Source organism: Drosophila guanche, unplaced genomic scaffold (genome assembly GCF_900245975.1).
Source record: "Drosophila guanche unplaced genomic scaffold, DGUA_6, whole genome shotgun sequence".
NCBI classification, from domain to species: Eukaryota; Metazoa; Arthropoda; class Insecta; order Diptera; family Drosophilidae; genus Drosophila; species Drosophila guanche.
Window position 1 is genome coordinate 5689667 of NW_022995745.1, and position 26604 is coordinate 5716270.

At 43.8% G+C, this 26604-nt stretch overlaps 1 protein-coding gene across 12 annotated transcripts in view; it reads left to right on the top strand.

Annotated features, from left to right (window-relative positions):
* Positions 1–25178, top strand: part of LOC117581566 (cAMP-specific 3',5'-cyclic phosphodiesterase) — a 97541-nt gene extending 72363 nt beyond the window's left edge. For 3 of the 12 annotated variants that reach the window (XM_034268902.1, XM_034268908.1, XM_034268905.1), the window contains exons 2-12: positions 4937–5113; positions 9662–9700; positions 17494–17598; positions 19562–19745; positions 19808–19901; positions 23205–23542; positions 23615–23879; positions 23961–24075; positions 24132–24294; positions 24359–24727; positions 24795–25001. In XM_034268902.1, the coding sequence (XP_034124793.1) occupies positions 4937–5113; positions 9662–9700; positions 17494–17598; positions 19562–19745; positions 19808–19901; positions 23205–23542; positions 23615–23879; positions 23961–24075; positions 24132–24294; positions 24359–24727; positions 24795–25001 (2056 nt within the window). Of the gene's footprint in view, positions 1–4936; positions 5114–9661; positions 9701–14569; positions 14731–17493; positions 17599–19561; positions 19746–19807; positions 19902–23204; positions 23543–23614; positions 23880–23960; positions 24076–24131; positions 24295–24358; positions 24728–24794 lie in introns of those variants that run through there. The other 9 variants (XM_034268900.1, XM_034268904.1, XM_034268907.1 and 6 more) reach the window with 6 other exon arrangements.
* Positions 25179–26604: the final 1426 nt, after the last annotated feature.

Here is a 26604-nt window from a genome sequence, read left to right on the forward strand (position 1 = left end):
TGACGGCGACAGCTGCTTCGACGGTTAATCAAATGCACGACGACGACGACGACGACGACGCAGGCGACGCAATGAAATGAAAATCAGCGCGGATGCAGTACACACAGACACACACACATATGCAGCTCCCCTGCCACGCCCTCATCTGCAGCCATCACTCTGTCAAATTATGCAACATGCACAGAGGCACAGGCAGAGGCAGAGGCAGTGGCAGTGGCAGACTCTCCTCCGCTTCACCTGTCTCTACCAACAGGCCAGCCAGCCCAGCCATCCATTTCACCTGGCCTTTCAAAAACATTAAAGGTAATCCGGGCACACCATACGCTTTCCACCGACGGGACATTTTCGTGCTCCCACTGCCTTAGGACATTCTCACAGACATTTTTGTTGAAAAAAAATCGAAAATATATTAAAGGGTTTCAGGAAATTGAAATCTAGAATCTAGAATTTATGTTTTGATACAATAATTTGCTCTCTCTTCAGTTAACGCTCAATTATGAAGCGGAATATTTTGTTTGAATATATTTTGGCAGCCTAAATGAATGTTCCATGCCTTAAGAGATTCTATTTTTCACCGAGTGAAACCAACGTTTTCCACGTTTAACTGAATAGCAATGCAAATGCTGAATTCTTGTCGGTGGAAAACGTTTCGTGTGTTGGTCAGACAGCAGAATTGCAGTCGGGCTGCTGCGCCATGCGGGCTGCAGTTGGCCGTAAACGGGTCGAAGCAGCGGGTGGCTGCGCCCATTTCATTTCGCCTCGCAATTTTAATTGGGTTTTTTTTTACCCCCACACGCTCCTCCACGATGCAGTCTGCAGTCTGCAGTCTCCACCCCAATGCAAAACCATCATCTTGTGACGATGCTGCTACTGCAGCTATTGCCACTGGCTCTGCTCTGTCCCGCATCCAGCTTGCATACGAATCCATCCTCCGTGGCAGTCAGTCTCCGGCTTTTGTTAATGGCCTTGTGACAGTTTTTGCTCTGCGTTCTGCCTTCTCCCTCCCCTCTGCCTGTTCTTCTACTGCTCGCACTCAGAGTTTCAATCGTTTGGCTTTCCTTCTGTCCCTCCTCTCTGTCTTTTTCTTTGGGAAATTGTACTTGTACTTTGGTTCCGACTTGCTTTTGGTTTCGGTTTGGTTTCAGTTCGTTTCGGTCTTTGGATTTTGGTGTTTTTTTTCGCTTTCTTTCTTCGGAATTGCATTTCCTTTCAATGTCTCTCTCGACTAACGACACATCCTGCAGTGGCAACAAAGCGAGAAAAAAAGGGAGAAGGCCACTTGGCACCCAAAATAAAAAAGGTAGTGAATGGCAGTATTAATGGGATAAAATGTGAGACGGTGCATACGTGAAAGATTCATTTGCGATGTAATTAATTCATGGCCCATAAGCGCAGGTCGCTGTAGAACCGCTTGGAACCTGAGAGCGGCGTGGATCGTGAGAGCGGCAACTGCTAACAGTGAGCTGTAAGCACAGGCAACGGCTTTCTGTTAACAGACTGTTACGCGGCGGCTGTTAACAGGGCTGTCGGCAAAGAACCTCATGGAACAGGCATAATAAGTAGTCAAACGATTTACATAAAAAGTGCTCAACACTCGTCTGCTATGTTGTGGGAATATGATTGCGAGTATAAATACATGCATGCATGTGTGAGTGTAAAAGTTTGTGTGTGTTAGTCGCGACTTTAACAAACTAATTAAGTTGGCGTCGGGCGTTGAGCTTAGCGCTCTCTCTCTCTCTCTCTCTCTTTCTCTCTCTCTTTCTATGTGTATGAAAAGTTGAGGGGCAACCTTTTGTCTCTGGCAAACAACAATGACAATACACACACACAAATGCATACACACAAACATACCAACACACTCAAACAATCAGCATGCGTCGTTCATTTATTTGCACATGTAATTAGGCGCATGGAAGAGCTGCCGTCGGGCACACTTCCGTTCTCCATTCCACACACACACACAAACACACAATGAATATCTTCCTCTTCTTCAGCCTGTAGCCTCTCCTTTTGCTCCTTCTTCCTTCAGCTGCTTCGACTTTTGCCTAAATCCGGGCTGGCAGAGACTCGGAGACTCGGAGACTGTTGTGGCATGTGGCGACTGCTGGCTGCTGCCTTAAAGCGGTAACCCGGCACGTCACAGCTTAAATGTGAGAAGTACCACTTATTCACAGTGCTCTCCTGCACTCACTCTTTCGCCTTCTTCCGCCTGCTGTAATTGTGTTTTGGCTCGCCGGCAAGTACACATGTATGCAGCAACAACAAAAGGGGAACGTTGTGTGGCTTGGACTTACGACTGAGCGATGCCTCGCAATAATAGAGAATTTTAGAACAAAATAATGCACAAATTATATGAAATACTTTCCTTTTCTTCGATGTATGTACATAATTCAAGGGCTGACATTGCACTCGCTACTCTCATCAGCTCGCTGTTCTGATCCGTACTGAGCGAGTCTCAGTTATGTAGCGAGTAGCGAGTAGCGAGTTGTCTCTAGTGATGCCTTTGAACGGGGATCTGAATGAATATGCCCCTTCAACTTGTGCACTGCACGATTAGTGGGGTATAATAAGCCGCCTTGTGGGGGTGCTGGGGTGGAGCAGCCACAGTAGAGTGTATGTATCTATAAGATACTCGTACTCGTAGGTCGTACAAGTAACGAGTAGATGTGTGTGTGTGTGTGTGTTTTATGCGCTTGTGAGGTGATAGCTCAAAGTTGAGTGGCATTTGCCACACCTCTCCTGCACCTCGGCACTCTCCTGTTGAACCGCAAATCCTCAAAGCAAGAGCAGAACCAGAAGCACTCTCCTCCATGGATACAATATGTAGACAGACGTGGAAGGACGTTCTCTGCTTAAAATTCAATTGAATTTCGTGTTGCTTTCATGTTGCTTTAAGTGCCTTGCCACACAGACAGCCAGTCAGCCGAAACACTTGCTGCAAAAGCACTTTGCTGCAACTTCGCGAATTGTGTGTTGCACTGGACAGGCGATTCATGTTGCAAGTGGCAACTTGCACTTGCAATTGCACTTGCTCTTGCTCTTGGGCGCTGTCCTGTAGCTGTTCCTGTCCCTGTCCCTGTCCTGTCCTGTCTCTCACAATTTCTCTCGCAGGATTATTGTCTTGCTGGCTTTTGTTCCTGTCTTGCTTTTGTCCCTTTTCTTTTTGTGTTTTATTTTGTTTTTGTTTCTTTTGCTTTGTGTTTTTTGTTGCGCTGCTGCTGACAGGATGCCGAGGACACTTTATGAGTGTTTGAGTGTTTCTACATTGTTGTTTTTGTTTTTGTTTTTGTTTTTGCGGACAGCGGACGAGGGTGGTCCTTGGTATGACTGAATAAGCAGCGGCGCCAAATACTTGGACTCGGACTTGTGCAAATGAATAAATGACTGAGCGAAGGAGCTGCTGGCAGGAGCTGGCAGGAGCAAGCAAAATGAATAATCAATCTGCGATCGACTCGCATGTGGAATGTATTCAAATTCACTCAGACTAAAAAGAAAATCCATTTGAAACTGCAACTGCATCCCACGGAATGGAATGTCAATTTCCCCCCCAGATACAACGAGTGCAACAATGTGGCAGGCACTTTGCTGTGTGCGTGTGCGTGTGCCATGTGGCATGTGGCATGTGGCATTCTGTTGCGCACTCTCAACGCGTTTGGGAATGGAAGAAAAACATCAGCAGCAGAGCGTAGTGTCCATTACGCCATTACAAATACAAATAAAATACACACAGAAAGTGAACTGGAAAAGCAGCCAAAAATTGCAGCTGCAAGCTGAAACTAAAAACTGTTTGCTGCTGTTGCTGACACAAAGTGTGCCATGGAAACTGGCGACATTGTTGATCAACCACCTTACGCCGTGCCTCAGGCCCCCGGCCCACCCCGTGCCACCCCCTTAGCTCTTTCATTTCTTCGGCCCAAAAAAGAAAGAGGCAACAAGCGGCAACAACTTTTGTGCCAAGTTTACTTAATGACCCCGATATAAATTTTACTTAAAACATCATTTTTCTTTACGACTTTTGCAACCCCTCTACGAAGCCCTGTGCCAAAAGCGTGAAAGGCCTTTCAAGGCGAATGGAATGGACTGGCACGGGGGGGAGCATAGCTTAGTGAGCTACAGTAGTAGCTACAGGGGGCTGCGGAGGGCTACGGGGGTGTGCTGTGACAGGATATGCGACCAGCTGGGCTGCAAGAAAGTTGCGGCAAGGGCCTGCCAGTTTTTTGGGGCCAAAAAAACAGCAGCAACAAACAAATATATACAACAACAACATTTCTATTGCTAACCATTATGAAACAAAACTTGAAAGTGGGGGAAAAATAAATAATTTAAACAATATTAAAACTATTTCCCACGTCCCGCTTGCTGCCTATTTTTGGCCGTTCGCTTATGTGTAATTTTCGATGGCGTGGCGCTGTCAGTGGATTAAAAGTTGCTTCAGTTTTGCGCCTGCCGAGCGGCAAATTGAAGTCCATGCTGAGACGCGCTGCTGCTGCTGCCCCAATGATGAGCTGGCATATTCTGCTGATGAAAGTTTTGCACTAACTCTTACGATAAAAAGACTCCCTCTCTTCCCACTCCTTTCTCTCTTGAGTCGAGTAAACTTTTCTTTCACATTTTGGCACATTTTTAGGGGGGCTGACTTTTGCTTTCGTTTGCGTTACACGAAAAACTTTTTGCCGCAGACAACGAACCGAAAAAAAAAAACCAAAAATGAACGGAGAAGAAGGAGCAACAAGAAAAAAAAACAGGGGAAAAAAAGAAATTTCTAACGAAATGAAACTTTAAAAGCGCCTTGTTAGGCGCGCGCTTCCGTTTCCTGAGCAAGCAGGCAGCATTTCATCCTCATTATTGGCGGGGAAAAGACAGCTCCCTATACTTCTATACTTCATATCTAGATGCATTATTTATTTGGATGTGCTTTTTGTTCTTTTACTTACAGTTTCGATGTAGAAAATGGCCAGGGCGCTCGATCACCGCTCGAGGGCGGTTCACCCAGCGCTGGTTTGGTGCTACAGAATTTACCACAACGTCGCGAATCATTTCTATATCGCTCCGACTCCGATTTTGAGATGTCACCAAAGTCCATGTCCAGAAATTCAAGCATCGCTAGCGAAAGGTAAGTCACATACAAGCACATAAGCAACAAATTATTTTATTGATTGTTATGTTTGAGAGTTTCTTTGGTTTCTTTTTTTGATTTGAGCTCGAATTGGGTGTTTCCTTATCTGCCATGAAAAAGCATTTACATTCTTACCTTTAATTATCCCAGTGCCAGTCCCAGTGTCTGTCATCGCAGTACAGTCCACAGACCCAATTGATGTTGGTTGTTGAATGCTGCCCATTTGCTACACCTTTTCCGTGTTAATGGTCCACCCCAAAAGTCCCAAACCCCCCAAACATAAAGAGATTCCCAAGGAAATTGCTACTTTGTTGCGTGTTTTTCAACACTGCTTCTTAAGAGTGGGGATTTGATTTGTTTCTTTATTTGTTTGCTCTCCTCAGCCCCGATAAATGTTGTTATTCATATTTTAAAGGCTTTTATTTCTATTTTCTTGAAGACTTTTTCTCTGCTGTTTACCAACACTGCTACACACTGGAAACTCTTTATGTTTGTGTGTATTTTCCTCCATGAATCACACCCACAAATGGGTCTATGAATTCAACACTTAATGCTTATGCCTTGTGTGTTTTCCTTCTACTTTCATTGTGCTTTCTTTTCCCCCATATACTGGCCATAGCTTTAAGGGAATACGACAGGACACACACACACACACACACGTAGAGTAAGAGAGACAGAGACACCATTGTGCAGGAATTTAAAGCATTCATCTACATTGGGCTGGGAGAGAGGGAGAAAAGTGCAACAACCAGTCTTAAACCAGTCCCGCCCTTCCCTTTGGACTCCACTGTTTTTGTTCCTTGCCACACTGTGGAATTTTTGTTGGGGAATTTTGCTGAAGGCCTTACTGTGATGATGGTCTCTCTAGATTCCTGGAGTTTAAGCTGCCCTCCTTCTCTGTTGTTCTAACACCTCCTGCCACTCGTTACACACGCTCCCTGAGGCCTAAACTTTACAAAAAATACTGCGAAAAATCGGTGCATTTTTGGCTTCACACAGCCTCGACAGCCTCCCACAACTTCTTCAATTAGTTAGTCACATGCCACATGCAACACCCTTGCTCCGCTCCCCCTGCTCTCTAGCCATTATCCGTGCATGCAACACTGAGGCCAGAGGCCGGAAATGCAATTTTTTGTTGTTGTATTTTGGCAAGCCCCTCGGATTCTGTGTTCTCTATGACAATGGTGCATATCGTCGTTTGATGCGTTTTGGCAGCATTTTTGAGTGCACTTTGGGGCCGAGCAACAACAAAGGGAATACCAAAAACAACAACAACGATGGCACATAATTAAACCATGCAGGCAGGCAGGCAGGCAGGCAGGCAGGACAGGCAGAAAAACAACAAGTGGAATCTATGAACCAAATGCAAATTAAAGTTTGGAAAACCAGAACCTTCCGCGCAAAGGTATACAGATCCATGGAAAGGTTGATATACTTGGCTGGGGAGTGTGAAAAATATTTACAACTTTTACAGCGCCAAGAGTGCGAGAAGCTTCGCTGGCTGCACCTCCTGCTCTGTGTCAGAGAAATCCATACAGCAAATTATATAGACGATGCACACGAGTCTGTGCGCCAAAACACTTAGGAAAAAACAACAATCACAAAACCAAAGACAACAAAGTATAAAGAAATACAATCAAATGTGAGATCATTTTTATGGGCCATGAAAGGAATCACAGGAAATTTGTTAAAATGATGAAAAATGAATAATCTAACGCATTGTGCACACGACATGTTTGTTGTTCACTGAAATGTATGAGTTATGGATCTGATCAGCATTCTTGCGCATTATCTGTGGCTCTCTCGTTAATAATAACCATGAGCGCATTGTGCTGACATTCTAGCAGCCACTAAAATACTTCTAAAATGCCACATTAAGTGGCATATCATGGCAGCAGCAGCAGCCGACGACTCGGACTCGAGACTTTGACATGTCTCTGAGGAGAAATGACTTAATTTTAGTTGAAATATAAATATTTTGCTTGGACTTTGTTTTTTTTTCGTTTTTTCTTTTTTTTTTTCAACATATCCCGCCCCTCCCTGAGCCCCAGCTGTGTGTGTGTGTGTGTGTGTGTGTGTCTCGTGGGCGCGCTCCCTTTACGGTCAAATGTTTTTGGCAGGCGACAGCAACGCAATTTGCATCCACCCAGACTCCGGACTCAAAACAGCCCAACAACTTTTGTCTGCCTTCAAAGTTTTTGGGGCCTGCTGCTCCCCAGAGGGAAATCTTTACCTTTCAGCGCACGCTGCGTTTGCTTTCAATCAAGTTGGAATATTTCTGAATTCCTCAACCGATGTACTGGCGAGTGTGTGTGTGGCTAGCCCATCGAAACTGTCGGGGCCTCAGGTCTGCCACTTTCAAACAATGTTCTTGATGAGCTGTCAATTACACACACACGGAGAGTGAGAGAGAGTGAAGATTGGGTTGCTGAATGATTGGGTTGCCAGAGAGGAAAGCCAGCAGCAGCGATAACTTTGGCGTACGACGGAATCATAAAGATTTCAACACTAATAACAAATAATTAGCCAAATGTCTGAAGCAGAGACAGAGAAAAGTGGGGGTGGCAGAGAGAGAGCGAGAGCGAGAGAGAGATCTCTCCTCATTTTCTGTTTCTGTGTAAATGTCAAGGTCGAAACGGCGCAGCCATAAACTGAGCAAAACAACTCACGAATTAGTCATAATATTTTGTTGTTCGGGATGTTCCTTCTCATAATTTCGAGACAGCAGACAGAATGATTATAATAGATGCAGTTAAGTGGAAATGCCGCCCAGCCTCCCCCCCAAGCAACACAAAAGACAAAAGCCTTCTGTTCTGTTCTGTTCGGTTCGGTTCGGTTCGGTTCTTTTTTTGGGGGTTTTTCCCTGCCTCAAAAGATGTATTTCGATTGAATCGGAAAGGCGTATTAAAAACACATAATCCTAATCCATGTTGTTGGTATTTGAATCTGAATAAATTCGCTTCAGCCCCCAAAACATGTGTCAGCCAGCGAGGAGGGTTGCGTCGATAAAGTTTGCCCCGACACAAATGCAAATTTCCTTTTGAATTTCATTGAATATTGTTGTTGCAAGTGCAACTTGTGTTGCCATTAAATTAGCAGCAGCAGCAGCAGCAGAAGGAACCTGGAAAACGGTGCTAGGGAGGGAGGAAACCTTTTAATTGAGTTGCCAAGGCTTCGGTTTTCGGGGTTTTCGGGGTTAAGTTGATTGAGGCTATGGCCCGGACAGGCAAGGCACTGGCAAGGAATATTCTATTCGGCCATTAGATCATTCTCCGCTGATTGTGTGCACCAAACTTTACAGGGGTGATGGCAACTCAGGTTGTGGATGAACATCAACCGATGGTTAAGTGAGGTGACTTGAACCCGTGCAAGTTGGTTAAAGCAGTCAGCAGGGCGTACCAGAGTATCATTTAAAGATATTTTAGATATATTTGTATTAGTGTAAGAACTTGTTAGGCCAAAGCAAAGATCGGTCAGTCTGTAAGATATTCCACTTGAAAATTGTTTCAGTTTGAGTTAGTTTCAACCTCTGTTTCGTGTCATTCGTGGCGTGTGCCTGTGTCCGTTTGCTTATGGGAAATTTGAGCATTAAAGCTGACAAGTCTGCGCTCAGGAGAGTGTTCAGGGTCAGCTGAAGGTCAACGTGTCAGATTAGCGCCTAAGCCGCCGAGTTCGATGCAATCGTTTTAAAGTCTGCACTTTTTGTATGTATTTAAGGTTCGGTTCATATGACATTTGCACAGAGTTTTGGCCACTGCACTTGGAGGGCGGGCTGTGTGTGTGTGTGTGTGTGTGGGGGGGTTAAGTTTTTAGGGGTTTGGGCTAAGGGGGTTTGCGGGAGGTTGGCCATGTGCTTAAATGTCAACACTTCAACTTCGACTTTTTGTGCAGTTTTTGCAAACGCTCCCTGCCGTTGCTGTTGGTTTGTTTGTTTGTTTGTGACGTACGCACTGACGTCATGGCTGGTGGCAGTGGCAGTGGCAGTGGCAGTGTGGCAACAGAATCGCAATGATCTGTGTGCCGGTGCGTGACGGCAACGGGGTCGTTGCCTGCGTCAGCGACCAGGCGCTTTGTGGGGTTCACACAGCGCCCATCATCATCATCATCGTCATCATCTGTTTGCTCCTTTCCTTCCTCTGCTGCGTATGTGAGGCTGCCTGCCTTCTGGGACTTAACGTTTGCCACGTGACGCATCAATTAGGCTCTGTCCTGCTCTCCCTCTCTGTGGCAGTGCATACTTTGGGGCGCGGAAGCGGGCGGCACTTTGAGCGAAAAGAAAACTACACCTTCAGTTTGTGTTGCGTAACTATTTACTTTGATCTTTTGTTGGCTCATTCCTTTGATTTGTTCCCTGCTTTGTTTGCCCCCCAGCCCCATGTGCTGCCTCCCGCCTAGATATGTATTTTCAAACTCTTTTTTGCTCCAACTATCTCTCTATATTGTATGTATAATCGAATACAGCTTATGACTTTCTATAACTTAGTGTACTTCTATGATTGTTACATGTATTATCGTTGTTTATTATGATTGTAACCCTTTTTCCAGGTTTAAAGAACAGGAGGCCTCTATACTCATTGACCGATCGTACGTATGACAGAGAGCTCTAGCCATAAAACACTCTCTCAGACTCTCTCTATCTATCTATCAAAACTATCTCTCTATCTATCTAACTATTGCTGATGTTTGTGTCGTTTTTTCTTTGTCTTTGTCTTTGTCTTTGTCTTTGTCTCCCTGCATTTGTTATTTGTTTTCATCATCTGATTGCACTTTTTACTCTCCACCCAAACCCTGCATGCATTTTCCTCCTCACTCTCTCTCTCACTCTCTTGGAAAAGAGAGTAAAATTGGAATGCAAATAATCACTAGAAATAATTTTGACGCTATTTTTATCCACCCTGCTCCCGTCTGCATTCAACTTTCATTTTGGTTTCCTTTTTTTTTCCATTTAGTTTTTTAGTTGAGATTTTCTTGTTTTCGTTGGTTTTTGCGGCGTTTTGTTTTCATCGTTTTCTTGGGCATGCTCTGCGGCTTTTGCTGAAATTTAATCAGTTTTTGATATGCAAATAAGTCTTAAATGGTTGAAGGATACTCAGCAAAATAAGCCCCACATGTGTGCGCATTGGTGGTGGCAAAAAAGTGTTTGATTTACTACAAAAAGGAAGTGGAAAATGCATAAAATTTAGAGGATTTGCTGGGGTAAATTCAACAAAAGTGTCTTATTTTTTAGGGTTATTTATTCAGAGGTAAGTTTGGCGAAAAATCTAAATAAATATTAACCGTATGGTTTTTAATTGTGTTCATATTGAAACTCAATGCCAGTCGAAAGAAGGGGAACATCGCAGAGTTATTCTCGAGTGCACAAAGGGGAGGCCGCTTCCTTATTGAGGCCGCTGCTGACTTAACTAAGCTTTGCACTGATAAATCAAGGACTCTGTCATCAAATCGGAAATCGTTGGCTTTGAGTGGCAAAGCCAAAATATTTTGCCAGAAATCTTTATAAACGGCAACCCGTAATCCGCGGCGGCGTCTTCTGTTTCTCGCTTTCTGCAGTTCAGTGAACTCTGACACCCCGGAAAATGTTATGTGTGCCTTTGTGTGTGTGTGTTGAATCATCGTCCGTTGGCTGTCTGTTCCGTTCTGCTCTATGCATATCACTCACGTGGTGTGGCAATATTTTAGCTCTGTGTCTGTTTCCGATTCTGTTGAGTCATTTCAATTTGTCTTTGACAGTCACGAGTTTTGCCAGTCGAGGAATTTCTCGCACATCGAATGGGCAGATGGGGAATGACGCTGGGGCATGAGGCTGATATTTCGGCAGCAGCATGTAGAGTAGAGTGCAGGCCAAAGCTAATTTAAATATGAAAAACATTTCCTATTTCCTGTCCGACAAGCGAATGCCAAAGAAAACTCACACAGCAAATAAAAGAAAGGAGGAAATGAAACGAAATAATTGCTGGCAGAAGTCAATCAAGGGGAACTCCCTCCGCGAGACCCCAACCCTCGTAGCTGCTGCTGCTGCTGCTGCTGTTTGCCGTGCCTCCTGCTGTGGCCGCAGTCGTCTACTTGCCACATGCAGTGTCGTCGTAACACACACACACACACACAGCACACTCGCTCATATTATTCATACGCAGCGTGACACCCAAGAAAAGCTGAGCGCATAAGAGCACTAAAAAAGGAGACGAAGGAAAAACCCCATAAAATATATACAGCTCAAGCAGCAGCAGCAGCAGCAGCAGGAGAAGGAGAAAAATGCTTCAACTAAATAAAATACATTTCTTTCTCGTGCATTAAAATTGCGCCTGCCTCAGTTGCCAGTGCCCCAGTGCCAGTGCAGTGCCTCTCCGAGTACCCCAAAATCCACCGAATGCCGAGCATGGTACAGTCATGAGTGCGGGGCACATCATTTCAGCTTTAATATATGATACAGGCCACATATGTCTGTGTATGAAAATGCATTTCACATTGCAGATTTGTCATTCACACCCCAAGCACTGCACTGAGAGGAGAGCACACTGTGTGAAGCATCGCTAGAATTCTATATTTCTCGTTTTATTTTTTATATTTTGGGCATGGAAATGGCATTTCTGTCAGCCAGGGATGCGGGGTGCGGGGTGCGGGGAGCGGGGAATGCCAGAGTGCCAAAAATGAAATGCAAATTAAATGCTTTAATATCTGTGTGCACAGAGTGCACTGGTCCATGATATTGTCAAAAGCAGCAAAAGGCACGAAAAAAAACGGCAAGCAAAAGCTGAAAAATGTTTCCCCATTCTCTCTCTGATTGTGAAATGTGAAAATTGCGAGTGCAGTCAAACGTTAGTTCGGTTACCACACATATTGAATTCGTTTCATTTTGCAAAGTGATTAAGCATTAAGGCAACGCTCCAAAAAGAAGGGATCTATTGCTAAGCAATATGCATGTCGTGTGCTCGATATTTATTTGAATGTCGCTCTTTAGGCTTTCATCTTGCCTCAATGGATGCGGCACAAATACTCGTAGCTCTGTGGCTACTTTTAGCAGTGTGGGGGGAGAGTGAGGCCCCGGGCCTTTCGTTCTGATTGCATAAACCGCATGTGTACCTGCAGACACATTCTGTAGACTCTTCGAAGTCGTAAATCTGCCTCTCACTTATGGGGGCCTGCATTCTGATTTTGGTTCCTGCGTATACAAAACACACAGAGAGACAGATCCCGCCCACGCCTCAGCGAATCAGTGTGAATATTTTTGTTTACCCCTAAAAACGTTTAAGCACTAGCCCAGAGCTGTGTCTCTCACTTGGGCATTTATCAATGGGATGGCACGGGGCATCGAGGCTGACAATCATTATTCATTAAGTCATTCCACTCAGAGTAACAAAAAATGCCGAGCCGCACAGCAGGTGGCGTGGCGAAAGCCTTTTCCCAACATTAACAGCCCAAAACATTTGCTTGGCAAAGGCATTTCAGCCAGAGAAATTGTCAACTGTCAGTGTTTGGCCAGTCGCAAGGGTTTGCCCAAAAGAATGGTGATGGAAAACCGATTGGAGTGTTCATTAAATGCTCTTTTCAAATATAAACACACAAAAGTGTTGGTGGAAAACCCAACTCTTAGCTCTTACACCCTCCAAACCCCGTCCACGACGCTGCTTGATGATGTTTTGGCGCACGCTGCGTATGAGTAATGTGTGCCACAGTGCTGCTGTCTCCACCTCTCTCTCTCTCTCTCTCTCTCTCTCTCACGCTTGCTCGTTATCAGTTTAAGTGGCATGAATAGACACACACACGCGTAATTAGTGTGTGTGTAGAAGAATTATTATTAGAATTGTTGTAATAATAAAATGAACAAAAAAAATGGGAAAAAATTGTCTTGCGCTCGGGGCTTTTTTTCTGTCTACCCGTCTTGCTCTAATATGCGAAAGATATTAAAAATAATTGCTGTATTTAAACATTCGTTGCTGCTGCTGTTGCATTGACGCTAATGAGCGTTAATCAAATGCGAACAGCTGCAACAACAACAGCAGCCAATCGACATGGCAATCGGCGGGGCTGTAAAATGGCATTTCGAAGGCGGTGGGTTGAATCTGTTAGACATTAGCGTAGGGCAAGGTGTGCGGTGTGGGTACTGCGAATACTATTATTAATCATAGGATGGCAGATGGAAGCGCGGAACACCCAGCTGGATCCAAACGGGCAACGAGAGACCAAATGGAAATTAAATTTATTTCAGAAAGAGACGCAAAGAGACGTCTCACTGATGGTCGTATGTGTATCTCTCTCTCTCTCTATCTCTCATGCCAAATAATGACGATGATAATGATGATGATGATGCTGCTGCTGCTGCTGCTGTTTCTGCCGCTGATGAAGTGCCAGGCAAGGACGCATGCCGCCTGTCTTAGAGGGCACTCGACATGGCCCAACCATATAGGGTGCTTTAATGCACTGAAAACTAAAACAAAACTAACAGATCCAGCAGTGCCAGTGCCAGCTCGAGCTCTAAGTTCTCAGTTTCTTGTTGCTTGAAAACTAAACCAAAATTGACCACATTTACCTGTAGCCAAGAGCCATCCCATTAGCAGCTACTCCCCAGCAAGAAAACCTTTTCTTAATGTTATTTTAGATTAGTTTTGATTGATTTAATTATTGTTTATGGTGCTGGGATGGTACTTATCAGCAGGTGCTGATGCCATGCATTGCCATTTCTAAGGTGTAAAATAAATTCCGGACACCCTGTTTTGCTCAATAATTGAGCAAAAATGTTGTTTAAGTTGCTGCTGCTTCTACCTCTAATGATGATGATGATGAGTAGAAGATGCTGCCGCTGCCGCTGCTGCTGCTGCTGCTGATGATGATGATGAAAAGCAAGCAAAAATCTGAAATAAAATAAAAATATAAAAATAAACAAGCAAAATGACACACACGAAACCACAACAGAGACAGACAGACAGAAAGAGAAAGAGAAAGAGAGATGTACATATATGTATGTACGTACATAAATATTTTTTTAAGTTGAATATAATTTGTTTCTTACGTTACGTTGCTGCCGCTGCCGCTGCCGCTGCCGCTGCCGCTGCTCTGTCGCCGTCGTCGTCTACTATAATTTTTCTTTTTCACTTTTGTTGGATTTGTGTTGGTTTTTTGCTGTATTTTCGCTGGCCACGCCGCGGGACGCGCTTCATTCTCGGTCAGCGTGCGCTCGTGGAAAATTCGAAAAAAACCCCCCAAAAAATACCAACGAACCCAACAAGATCGAATCGTATCCATAAATTCAACGATTACAGCCGGTTGTGGCTGGTAACTTAAACGAACGGATAAAGCCGCGAACGATAGTTGCCCCAAGTGGGGGCCCAAAGCCCGGCCAAGTGGCCGCCCAAAAAAGCAAAGAAAATAAATAAGCCAAAAAGTGATATTCCATTTGTGTTTGCTGCTTTAGTTATAGTTTGAAGTTTTGTTGTTGTGTGTGCGGTTGTTTGGTGGAGTGTTGGAGCCAAAATGCTGAACAAAAATTCAGCCTCGTCGCAGTCGCTGCCGCGTGTGCACAGCTTCTTCAATATGATACCATCCATCATGCAGGATGATCTGGCTGTGACCATACTCGCCGATCGGGACAATATGTTCTCCATTAAGTCGCAGCGCAGGTATTTTTCCCCCAGTCGAAACCAACCCAACTATGGCTCGCCCTCAAAAATGGTTCTCATCGATTCCGCACCCCCCCGACTATAATGTATAATGCATATATATCGCGTATATATATGTAGCTACAATATATTTATATTCCAATTTAATGACACTAAACAAGACGTCTGATTCTAGATGTTTTTCTTCTGTTTTTCTCGCTGCTGCGTGTTCTTCTCCGATATATTATTATTCCTCTTCATTAATTATGATCTATTGCGCTTCTTTTCGTTTGTTTGCTGCTCGACACAGAAATATTTTGGCGCAGAAAACTATCATAGAAAGTTGAGAGAAATATTACAGATGGAAGCTTTAAACTGTATTGAAAATAAATAACATAAATCTGGGCAGAGTGAAGTGTTTCAAATTTTGAAGGAATCACAAAACAAAGCAGTATAAAAATTGCATTTGTGCCTGCAAAAAGTCGCCCAAAAAAACTCCCGAATTTCCCCATTGCAGGAGGCATGGGGCGTATGAGTCATTGTGTGTTTGAACCTAGTCGTGGTGAGGGGTTGTGGGGCTGCAAAATGCGTCGCAATATTAAAACCAAAGAAAATGCGAAAAACTGTTTACCCCTTAGCCGCCGCCATCCCGCCATCCCGCCATCCCCCCAACTGCCCATCAACGAAGCGTCAAATGAAAATGACAAATCAGCGGCAGGCAGGCAAGAAAAAAAAAAGCGAGACAACCGAAATGGGTCTGGGGATGCTGATGCTGATGCTGATGCAGTTGCCGGCACTTCTTTCTGATGGTGGACGGTGGAGAGTGAAGTGTGGCGGGGAGCTGTGATGTGCTGCGAATGGAAATGGCATTGCCATAGAGATTGGATGGTTGGATGGATATCGAACGGATGGATAATGCCATCCAACAATTGTTTTCCCGATATGTTTTGTACATGCTTTATGTCTCTCGATGATCCCCGAGCGAGTGAAGTGTGCGACGTGCCAGAAATCAGGCAAAACAAAAACAACAACAAAATCTGTTAAACAAACAGAAACAGAAACAGAAGCACGCGAGACAGCGTTGGCGGAGAGGGGCACGGGCATGGGCATGGGCATGGGCATTGGAGGAGCGACCCCAAAGTGGCACAGAGACCGCAGATTGCCGAGAGCACGGAGCCTGTAAATGAGCTGCCATTGTTGTTGCCGCTGTTGTGGCTATGGCCGCAAAGGAGGTCAATTTTACATGCGTCAAAAGTTGTTTCAATGGGAAAACATTTTTCATGCCGCCAGACCAAGCTCTTGCCATCTCCCGCACTCTCCCTTGCTCTGTGGCAAAAATTGCTTTTCATATTTATTTTCCATTTTTTGCTCCTTTTTTTGGTCGAACAATTTGGCGGCCGAGACTTGAGGCGACAAAATTAGCGGCCAAAGCGCCCAAAACTGTGCACTAAAAAATGGGCTTTCAGCTAGCTGATGTCCTTGAAGGTATCATTATGTCAAAGGCAACATTGAACAACTTTGTGGATGATTTGATTTCATGTTTAAAAGGTGCTAACAGGAAGAACCCTTTGGGTTGTACAAGAATTTATAGTTGGACAATTAATTAAATGCTTCTGTGCCGGCTATAAATACAGCAATTACCTCAAATATTTATGGGATAATTGAGGAAATTATAAATAGATTTTCCTGCGTAGAACAGGGTTACATTACATACAAAAGGTGCCCAGAGATGGGTATTTAATGTCACTTAAAAGCGGAATTGTGGCATTTGCAAGCACCCAAAAAATATCTTCAAATAAAGCGAAAACCTTTTGCCTTTTGAATTCAATTCCTAGGCGCCATTCTGCGCGTGTCTTTTAGTATATTTTTTTGTGACGTCACTGATGCGCACCGTGCACGCCCTCACACACATACACATACACATGTATGTATGTATTATCCATTTTACTTTTTATTATTATTAATTTATGCCATTTTTTGTTTTGTTTGTTTGTCAACTTTGTCCGCTTGGCCAGCGATTTGCTTCGTTTGCCCATTTCGAATTTGGTTTTTGTTTTTGTTTTTTTTTTGTCTTATTTTTGGCACAGAGCAGAAAATGTTCAAAGCAAGTGAGTGTGCCACTAAGGAGAGCCACCCATCCATCCTCCGATAGTATATCCTCCTTCTTCTCTTCTATTTTTTTCTTTTGGTTTTTTTTTTTTTGCTATATGTTTTCCTCAATTTCTGTGGAATTTTCAACAGCCAAAAAAAAAAAAAAACAAAGGAGAAAGTGGCGAAACTTGGCCGTCGCCATGGCGCGTCCTTTAGCGGACCCTGAGTGTGTGGGCGGCTGGGTGGGTTTTTGGTTTTGGTTTTGTCTTTTTGTTGTTGTTTTTCGGTGGTGCATATTGAGGCCAGACACTGACCTTTTTGGCCACTTGCACTCCATATCCGCCAGCTAGCCCCAACCCCACCCAACCCAATGTGCAGGTTGCAAAGCGCAAATGCCTCAAAAAAGAAAAGGGAATACATTTTTTGTGTCAATCAATTTATTGTTTTTTCTCACGCTTTAAATGCCAAAACATTCACCAAGCTTACATCCGTACATATCTACATACATAAGTACATACATAAGTACATATTTATGTTCATCGTTTGTATTTAAGTAGATCTCGTGCATGCTTTAGAAGTGCTTTAAACAAATATTTATATCTACATCATTTGCCATAAGCTAGCCAATACAATGCACCACAAATTATTACTAATGGAATATCTCTTCTGTCTTTTCTTTATGTCTTTCTGTAGCCATGGCGAGGATCTCATTGTGACGCCGTTCGCCCAAATTTTAGCCAGCTTACGTTCAGTGCGCAACAATTTATTAAGTCTGACAAATGTTCCAGCATCAAACAAGTAAGTGTTGTGTTGTGGCTGTGACCTTGACAAAACAAGCCCCAAAACCCGACCAGCAACCGATCCAACCCGACCCGACCCGACCCGACCCCATGCCCATGCCCCACTATGTGAAGAGACATTCAATTTGTTGTGCACTAAGAGATGTACTTGACCCCAAAAAAAAAAACAAAAACCAACTGAAATCTTTTCCAACCCAAATCCCAGCCTCTCAGTTGCCCCGCTCTCTCTCTCGCTGTCTGTGTTGCTGCCTGCTCTTTGCTCGCCCTAACCTCCACCTCCCATGTAACCCCCACTATTACACTCTCTCGCTGTCTAACTAACTAAAACCCTCTACTACCCACTCCCTCTTTTGTGCTCTCGGTGTGTTTTTGTCGTCTCACACTTTAATTAATCAAAAAGAGAAAAAAAGCAGAAAATACAAATAAAATAAATAAACAAAAAAAGAAGCCAGCGACTACAATGACAACAACCATAATAATACCAACAACAACAACAACCGAGTGCTGTGGTGTGGGAACAGCCCCTATCCCTATGCCTATGCCTATGCCTTCCACACTTGAACCTCGACGACTAACAATAACTTTTGATGGTCTTTGGGTAAATGTGTATTTTATAATAAATAAAAATAGAAATACACCCGAAAATGTGTGAGAGAGGGGAATCGAAAACCCTTTGGAAAAAGGTTGAAGGTCTTCGGGACTCATCAAGCAACCGCCCCCGCAGCCCGCAGCCCGCAGCCCGCCCTCTCTCTCACACACCCACTTGCTGCCACTTGAACAGAAATGACGTGAAACGTGCCAAAAATATCGCCAAAAAATAAATAAATAAATAAAATAGAATAAAACAAAAAGTAAGAAATCCAAAAAAAGATTCTCTCGAATCGAGGTGTTATTTATACACAGAACATTTTGATATTTTACCAAGAATATTTGTTGGTCGTTGGCTGCGAAAAGAACTTAAATTTCGAGCACAAAAAATATCATTTCTGAGAGGAACACAGATCTATTTTTTCAAGCGAAAATCTCAACTGGTACTGGGACTGGGACTGGGACTGGGTTGTTCAACCAGGAAAAAAATCACACACAAAAAAGTGTTGGTTGTTTGGTTGTTGTTGCATTTGCACGTTGCTGTTTTTGGTTGATTGCTTTGACCCCTCATAATCTCTACCCACCCAGCTGCCCCAACACTTGCCCCCCCAAATGCCCATTAAGCAACCTCTTTAGACCTAAGAGTAGAACTTAAACCCCTTTCACACGAACCAAAAATGTGATGTAAATAATAAAAGCAAAACCCCAACCCCCAAGCCAACATAAACTACAATTAAAACCGAAACAGAATTTGTTGCAAATGTTTTTTCATATATATAAATATTTTTTTTCTCTCTCTCTCTCTCTCTTTCTTCTACTCTAACTCTCTCTCTCTCGCTCATTGCTCCATCTAATATGTGTGTACATAAATAAACAAATGTGTGTGTTGTTTTTCGCTCGATTGATACTCGACTTTTGCAACCAAATCAATCTAAATGTTGTGAACCTTTTCACCAACCCTAATACACACCACAAACCCGCTACAATCCACCAAAAAAACTCATCCAAACCCTCTCCATTTCCATTTACATTTCCATAACCAATTCTTTGTGCTCCCGCCTGTTTGCCGTTTACCGTTTGCATCCCTTTCTGTTTGTTTTCATTTTGATCCTGATCATTTGACATTGTTTTATGTTTTTTTTTAAATATATTTTTACTCTCTTTCATTCCCGTACACTCCTTTTTCGTTTGTTTGATTGTTTGATCAATGTTTTTTTCGGTGTTCCCAAAAAATCCAAAAAAAAAACCCTCCTCCCTGTATCCTTTCCCAAAAATCCCACTCTCTCTCTCTCCCTGGCTTCTGTCTCTCTCTCTCTCTCTTTTTTGCTCTCTATCTGTGTGTGTGTGGAAAAACCATTTATTAATCAAACAAGATCCAGGCGGCCAGCTCAATCGTCATCCGGACGCGGCGGCAACGCCAGTGGCGTTCAATTGGCGCAGGGCGATGAGGCCTACACACGCCTAGCCACCGATACCATTGAGGAGTTAGACTGGTGTTTGGATCAGTTGGAGACCATACAGACGCATCGCAGTGTCTCCGACATGGCATCACTCAAGGTACATCCTCCCATCCTATATGCTTGCATTTACATTCTTATAACAATATTCTTTGTATCCAGTTCAAACGCATGCTAAACAAGGAGCTGTCACACTTCAGCGAGTCAAGCAGATCGGGAAATCAAATTTCCGAATATATATGTTCCACATTTTTGGGTAAGTTGAAGCCACCATGGGGCATACAATAGGTATTTTATTAAGCAAACAAAGTAGGCAAAAGTGTCTCGCTCTTCGTCTAAGCCAGTCTGTGAAAAGCTAGCAGACAAGTTGACGTTAAACTAGACACGCGTGGCAGCTACAAAGTGATGCGAGTCCCTCAATCAGTATTTTTCCAATTGTATTCACCTTTTATTTCGCATCATCAATGGTAGAGAACTATAACTATCAATGGGTGTTCCTTCCTTGCCCCTCCACCAAGCGAATGTAAATGTGCTGGAAAGTTATTCAAGGAATTTCAACTTAAACTTTCGTTTCGTTTCGTTTCGCTTTGCAATTTGTTTCGCGATGCTGCTAGTTTGTTGTTCCCTACTGCTGTTGTTGAAATTGTTGTTGAGCAGAGCGCACAGAAGTATGCAATAAAATCGCATTAACCACAGCAGACGTCGTACAAGAACCCAAAAAAATAAAAAATAAGTAAAGGGAAAAGCTAAAGAAAGAAAACTCCAGGCCCCGCCGCCATCCATCTTCATCTCCATGCTCCGTGGCAGAACGGCAGCAAATTATGCTGCGAATAAAGCAACAGCAGCAGCAGAAAATATTATGCAAATCATGGACGGATGCCCAGTAAGTCGCAGCTGCAATACCGTGGACATCTCAAGCCGCTTTGGGCCACAAAAATGCTGTCAGAAAAGAGAGAAGAGTATTTGCCGTGCATAATCCACACATAATATTCCAGCTCTCGATCAACCATCGTTTCGATCTCCAGCCGGGGGCTGTCAATATTGAATCCGCAGTCAAAAGTCACGTACTGCTCCTGGAGTGTTACATTGAGAAATGTTTTGAACTGTTCTTCCGTATGTCTGTAGCTACGTTTCTGGTGGAGTCACCGCTTTCGCCTCAGGCGTTGGATTGAAAGTGCAAAATTAAATTATGCAGAGCAGCATAAAAACAGATGAAGTGGAAATTTCATTGTTTAACCTGCGAACCAAGCCCGCAGGCCGAGTGTCCATGTCCGTGTCCGTGTCCTGCCCCAATCCACAATGGCCCAATCCCGCAGTCGATCCCTGGCGCCTTCCTGCCAGCCTGCTCGCTTTTGTCCAGGCCAAAGCCACTTTGTGGCACTTTGTGTGCGATAGCGCAAAGCGGGTATCTGGATGGATGCGGCATGCGGCATGCGGCATGCGGTGGCCAGTGGAGAGTGGAGAGTGGACACCGAAGCTGGGGGCGTGCACAAACAAAGGCGCCGCACCTAGGCTGGGGACGCAGCAAAAACACAACAAAAAAAGGAAGAGTTGAAAGGGAAAAGCAGAGCAGGGAAGCAGCAACAACAACAAAAAAAGTAAATGTGGGGGACGGCCACTGGGTGGCATATTTGCACATTTGTCCATATTTCTGCTTCGCTAACTTCCGAGTCCACACAGACAGAGAGACAGAGAGACAGAGAGAGACAGAGAGAAAGAGAGAGAGATAGCCGGCAAAGTCCTTCTGATGTACATCCTGGCTGGGTCGGCTGGGTCTCTGGCTACCTTTCACTAGAATTTCCAGGCCTATACTCGTATCTGTGCTAGTTTTTGTTTTTGTATTTTATCAAGCATAAAATCGCATTTGGGTGCCCCCCCCCCCCCCCGGGGGGGGGGGGGGGGGGAGAGGCTCTAATGTCCATTTGTAACACTTCATTTGAAACAGAAGCCCACGCCGCCCGCCCGACTCGACCTCGAAACCGAAGCAAAAAGTCAAAATATAGGCAGGGGGGACAGGGACAGATTATACTTGGGAGTGGTGCCAGCAGTGGGTGCCATCAGTGGGTGGCTGAGCGGTGGGGAGTGGGGAGAAAGCATAGGAGTAAGCCCCACCTGAAGTCGTAAGTTGGAACAGAAACAGATTCAGAAACAGATTTGGCCAGAAGTACAATCCAAAGGACGGGGACACACACACACACACACACACACACACACAACATATGCAAAACAAGATGCTGCCGCACATCAGGTGAATAACTTTTTTCTTTTTACTCCCTGGCAAGGATAGAAGAGAAGCGAAAAGCGAACAAAAATAGGAAGCAAATGCGCAAAAGATTTTCATGCGGCAGGGGGCGCAAAATTTATGCGCTGTCAAGCTGATAGAGTTGCCCCATTGGACATTCCTGTGCCCCTCTCTCTCTCTCTCCCTCAATCTCACATAAAGAAAATGATTTCAATACTCTTGGGTGGGAGCCAAAACAAATGTCAGGATTTAAAGTGACCTCCTGGCCGGCAACAAAATATTGAATGTAAAGCAGCGAGTGGGCTGTGACGTGCCGAATCATGCACACAACATGCATGTTGTTTTTCTCTTCTACTATTCTGGCACGTTCTCTTTTGCAGCATTCGCTTGTGCGTACTCGTGCTCATTGTATGCTTTGTTTTTGATGAGGATTGAGGCACGAAACTCGCCTGAATACGCAACTTTAATATGCTGCATCATGTACACGCAATGTATGTGGTTTTTGCAACACCCAGACTACAGGAATTGGCTGTACTTTAATGGTTTTTGTACATGGTCAAAGCTTACTGGATTATCCATTGATTATGCATTGAAATCCTTGCAAGCTAGAGCTTAAATGAAGCTTTGGATATCCATCAATTGGGTTGGGAGCGCAATTGAGGGTTACAGATACATACCCCACCCCTGTACATGCCCCGCTTGGAGCAACAGTTAAATCAACAAAACGAAATCTGCAAAATTCCTGTTGATTTTTTTGTGGACACTTGCACGTCCGTGGGTTTTTTGTGTGTTTATACATTCACAGCACTTTCTCTTTCTCGCAATTTGGACTTTCGAAATGAATATTAATTTATTCAGAGGCAATTTGTGGAACGTTCTCTCTCTCTCTCTCTCTCTCTCTGTGCTAGAAAAACAAACAATTGGAAAGTGGAGTGCGAGCGATGGGTAGGGGTAGCAGCGCTTGACCTGAAAGTAGGCAAAATGAAGTTCTGAATAGATGATTGGTGGGAGCAGGAAGCTGCAGCTGAAGGGTTGGGGAGGGGCATGTAAGTACTATGCTAAAGTTTTGTTTGCCAACTCTTGAATATTTACGAGTATATGTGGCTGTGTAAACAGACGCAAGAAGAGTCCGCTGCCCGCATTCCGCTCCATGCTCCGATTTGCATCCTTCTGATCCACTTTCAGTCAGTCTGTGCTGAGCCTGGGGGTCTGTGTTTGTGTGTTTGTGTGTTTGTGTGTGTGTGCCATGCGATGATGATGATGATGATGATTCTTAATAAATTGTATCCCTTCCATTTGGGTCCATTTTATTTGCAGACAAACAGCAAGAGTTCGATTTACCCTCGCTACGCGTGGACGATAACCCGGAGGTGGCAAGCGCCGCTGCTCTCATTAACCAGCAGCAATATGGTGCTGCACGCGCACGGTCGCCGCGCGGCCCGCCCATGTCACAGATCAGCGGTGTGAAGCGGCCACTGTCCCACACGAATAGCTTCACCGGCGAGAAGTTGCCCACATTTGGGGTGGAGACGCCCAAGGAGAACGAGCTGGGCACGCTGCTCGGTGAGCTGGACACCTGGGGCATTGAGATATTCAAGATTGGCGATTGGAGTTGCAATCGCCCGCTCACCTGTGTGGCATACACCATATTTCAGGTGAGTCCTGCCAGCAGCGCCTTCCCATTTGTACATTGATCGTTAATCCTTTTTCCGTTTGTACTATTACAGAGTAGAGAATTACTGACCAGTCTTATGATACCACCGAAAACTTTTCTTAACTTTATGACTACTCTGGAGGACCACTACGTTAAAGACAATCCGTTTCACAATTCGCTGCATGCCGCTGATGTGACACAGAGCACCAATGTGCTACTCAATACACCGGCACTCGAGGGCGTATTCACACCGCTTGAGGTGGGCGGGGCACTATTCGCTGCTTGCATACACGATGTTGATCATCCAGGCCTAACCAATCAATTTTTGGTTAACTCAAGTGAGTTTCTGCAGCGAGTTTTGATCGCTAATTGTTTGCTCATTTTGCTCCCACTCTGTTTTTTCTTTTGTTTTCGTGCAGGTTCCGAGCTAGCATTAATGTACAATGACGAATCTGTTTTGGAAAATCATCACTTAGCGGTTGCCTTTAAATTATTGCAAAATCAAGGATGTGATATATTCTGTAATATGCAAAAGTGAGTAACATCTTGCGCCTTATGTGCCATATAATAATTTACTTTATTGTCCATAGGAAACAACGCCAAACATTGAGAAAAATGGTCATTGATATTGTGCTCTCAACGGACATGTCCAAGCACATGAGTCTGCTGGCCGATCTAAAGACAATGGTGGAAACCAAAAAAGTCGCCGGCTCTGGAGTTTTGCTGCTGGACAACTACACCGATCGTATACAGGTGAGTGTTTGGCATCTACAATATTTAGATCGATTTTGATCCATTTTATTGCGATGCCTTGCAGGTGCTTGAGAATCTGGTGCATTGCGCTGATCTAAGCAATCCCACCAAACCGCTGCCGCTATATAAGCGCTGGGTGGCCCTACTCATGGAGGAGTTCTTCCTACAGGGCGATAAGGAGCGTGAGTCGGGCATGGACATCAGTCCGATGTGCGATCGTCATAATGCCACCATTGAGAAGTCACAGGTGGGCTTCATCGATTACATTGTGCATCCGCTCTGGGAGACTTGGGCCGATTTGGTGCATCCCGATGCCCAGGATATACTCGATACGCTTGAAGAGAACAGAGACTACTACCAGAGCATGATACCGCCATCGCCGCCACCGTCGGCGGCCGATGATATGCCACAGGATGAGAAGATACGCTTTCAAGTAAACTATTCAATGATCCCCTTGGATCCATCCAACTGACACTCTTTCTTCCTGACGCACTTTTCAGGTAACTCTGGAAGAGTCCGATCAGGAGAACTTGGCCGAGCTGGAGGAGGAGTGCGACGATGATAGCGAGGGCCGTGCCGATGCCGGCTCCAGCGCCACCATAGCCACTGCGGCGCTGGGTGGCGGCTCGGGTGGGGGCGGCGGTGGTGGTGGCGTCGCACCCATAGCGGGTGACGTGCAAAATCAAGCGCAACAAGGTGGAATATGACGGAGAGTCGCGGGAATGTATCGCAGATTTACGGAAAAGGCTCAACACTTTTTCCCACTACGTTAGTGACTATTATTAACAAAAGCAAACAAACAACAACAAAAAACCTATAAAAAAACCAAGAAAAAAATCTTATAAAAAATACCAAAAAAAAAACTAAACAAAAAGAAACCTAACTAAAACAAACAAATAAAAAAAAAAAAAAACAAAAATCTATTAAACAAATGTTTAAAGCATACAAAAAACCAAAACAGCAATAGCAAAAGTACCGTTTAACTTACAAAGCATAGAAAAACGAAAAGCAAAAACAAAACAAAAAAAAAAAAAAAAAAAAAAAAAAAAAAAAAAAAAAAACAAAAAAAAAGGAAATTAGAAATTTACTTAATGGAAAAAACAATGAGATTGATGTTGAAAACTCCCCCTGAAAAGCACACACAAACACACGCATAAAAACAAAAGAGAAAAATAACTAAAAACGAGATCAAGATCAGGAGAAAGATTTGAGAAAATGCTGGGACATGATTTCTGATTTCTTTGCAAATTCTTGAAAAAGTAAAGGAAAAACCAAAACCAAGACAAAGCTAAAAGAATGAGAAGCAAGAAGCAAACCAATTATCGCAACTAATACTAAGATGATACCAAAACTCCACCCGGACCCAAGATCCTGAGAATCCCTCCCCTACCCAAAATTATAGACGATTTTTGTTGCAAATGATTATTGTTAAACAAATCGCAACTACATACTTAAGCACTAAGCAAGACAAGAGAAAACCCTCTGATAAATCTGCAGTGAAACAGTAGCATAAGGGCAATTAATCCAACTACAGACACATAGATCGGCAGCTACTACTGTTATNAAAAAAAAAAAAAAAAAAAAAAAAAAAAAAAAAAACAAAAATCTATTAAACAAATGTTTAAAGCATACAAAAAACCAAAACAGCAATAGCAAAAGTACCGTTTAACTTACAAAGCATAGAAAAACGAAAAGCAAAAACAAAACAAAAAAAAAAAAAACAAAAAAAAAGGAAATTAGAAATTTACTTAATGGAAAAAACAATGAGATTGATGTTGAAAACTCCCCCTGAAAAGCACACACAAACACACGCATAAAAACAAAAGAGAAAAATAACTAAAAACGAGATCAAGATCAGGAGAAAGATTTGAGAAAATGCTGGGACATGATTTCTGATTTCTTTGCAAATTCTTGAAAAAGTAAAGGAAAAACCAAAACCAAGACAAAGCTAAAAGAATGAGAAGCAAGAAGCAAACCAATTATCGCAACTAATACTAAGATGATACCAAAACTCCACCCGGACCCAAGATCCTGAGAATCCCTCCCCTACCCAAAATTATAGACGATTTTTGTTGCAAATGATTATTGTTAAACAAATCTGAACTACATACTTAAGCACTAAGCAAGGCAAGAGAAAACCCTCTGTTAAATCTGCTGTTAAACATTAGCATTAGTGTAATTAAGGCAGCTACACACACATTGTTCAGCCTCTGCTCCTATTTTAAACCATTGACAAAACTGAACCCAGGCCAAGAACTGCTGGCGGAGTTCCACCCACCAGAACCGAGCAGATCGGAGCGAAACAGAATA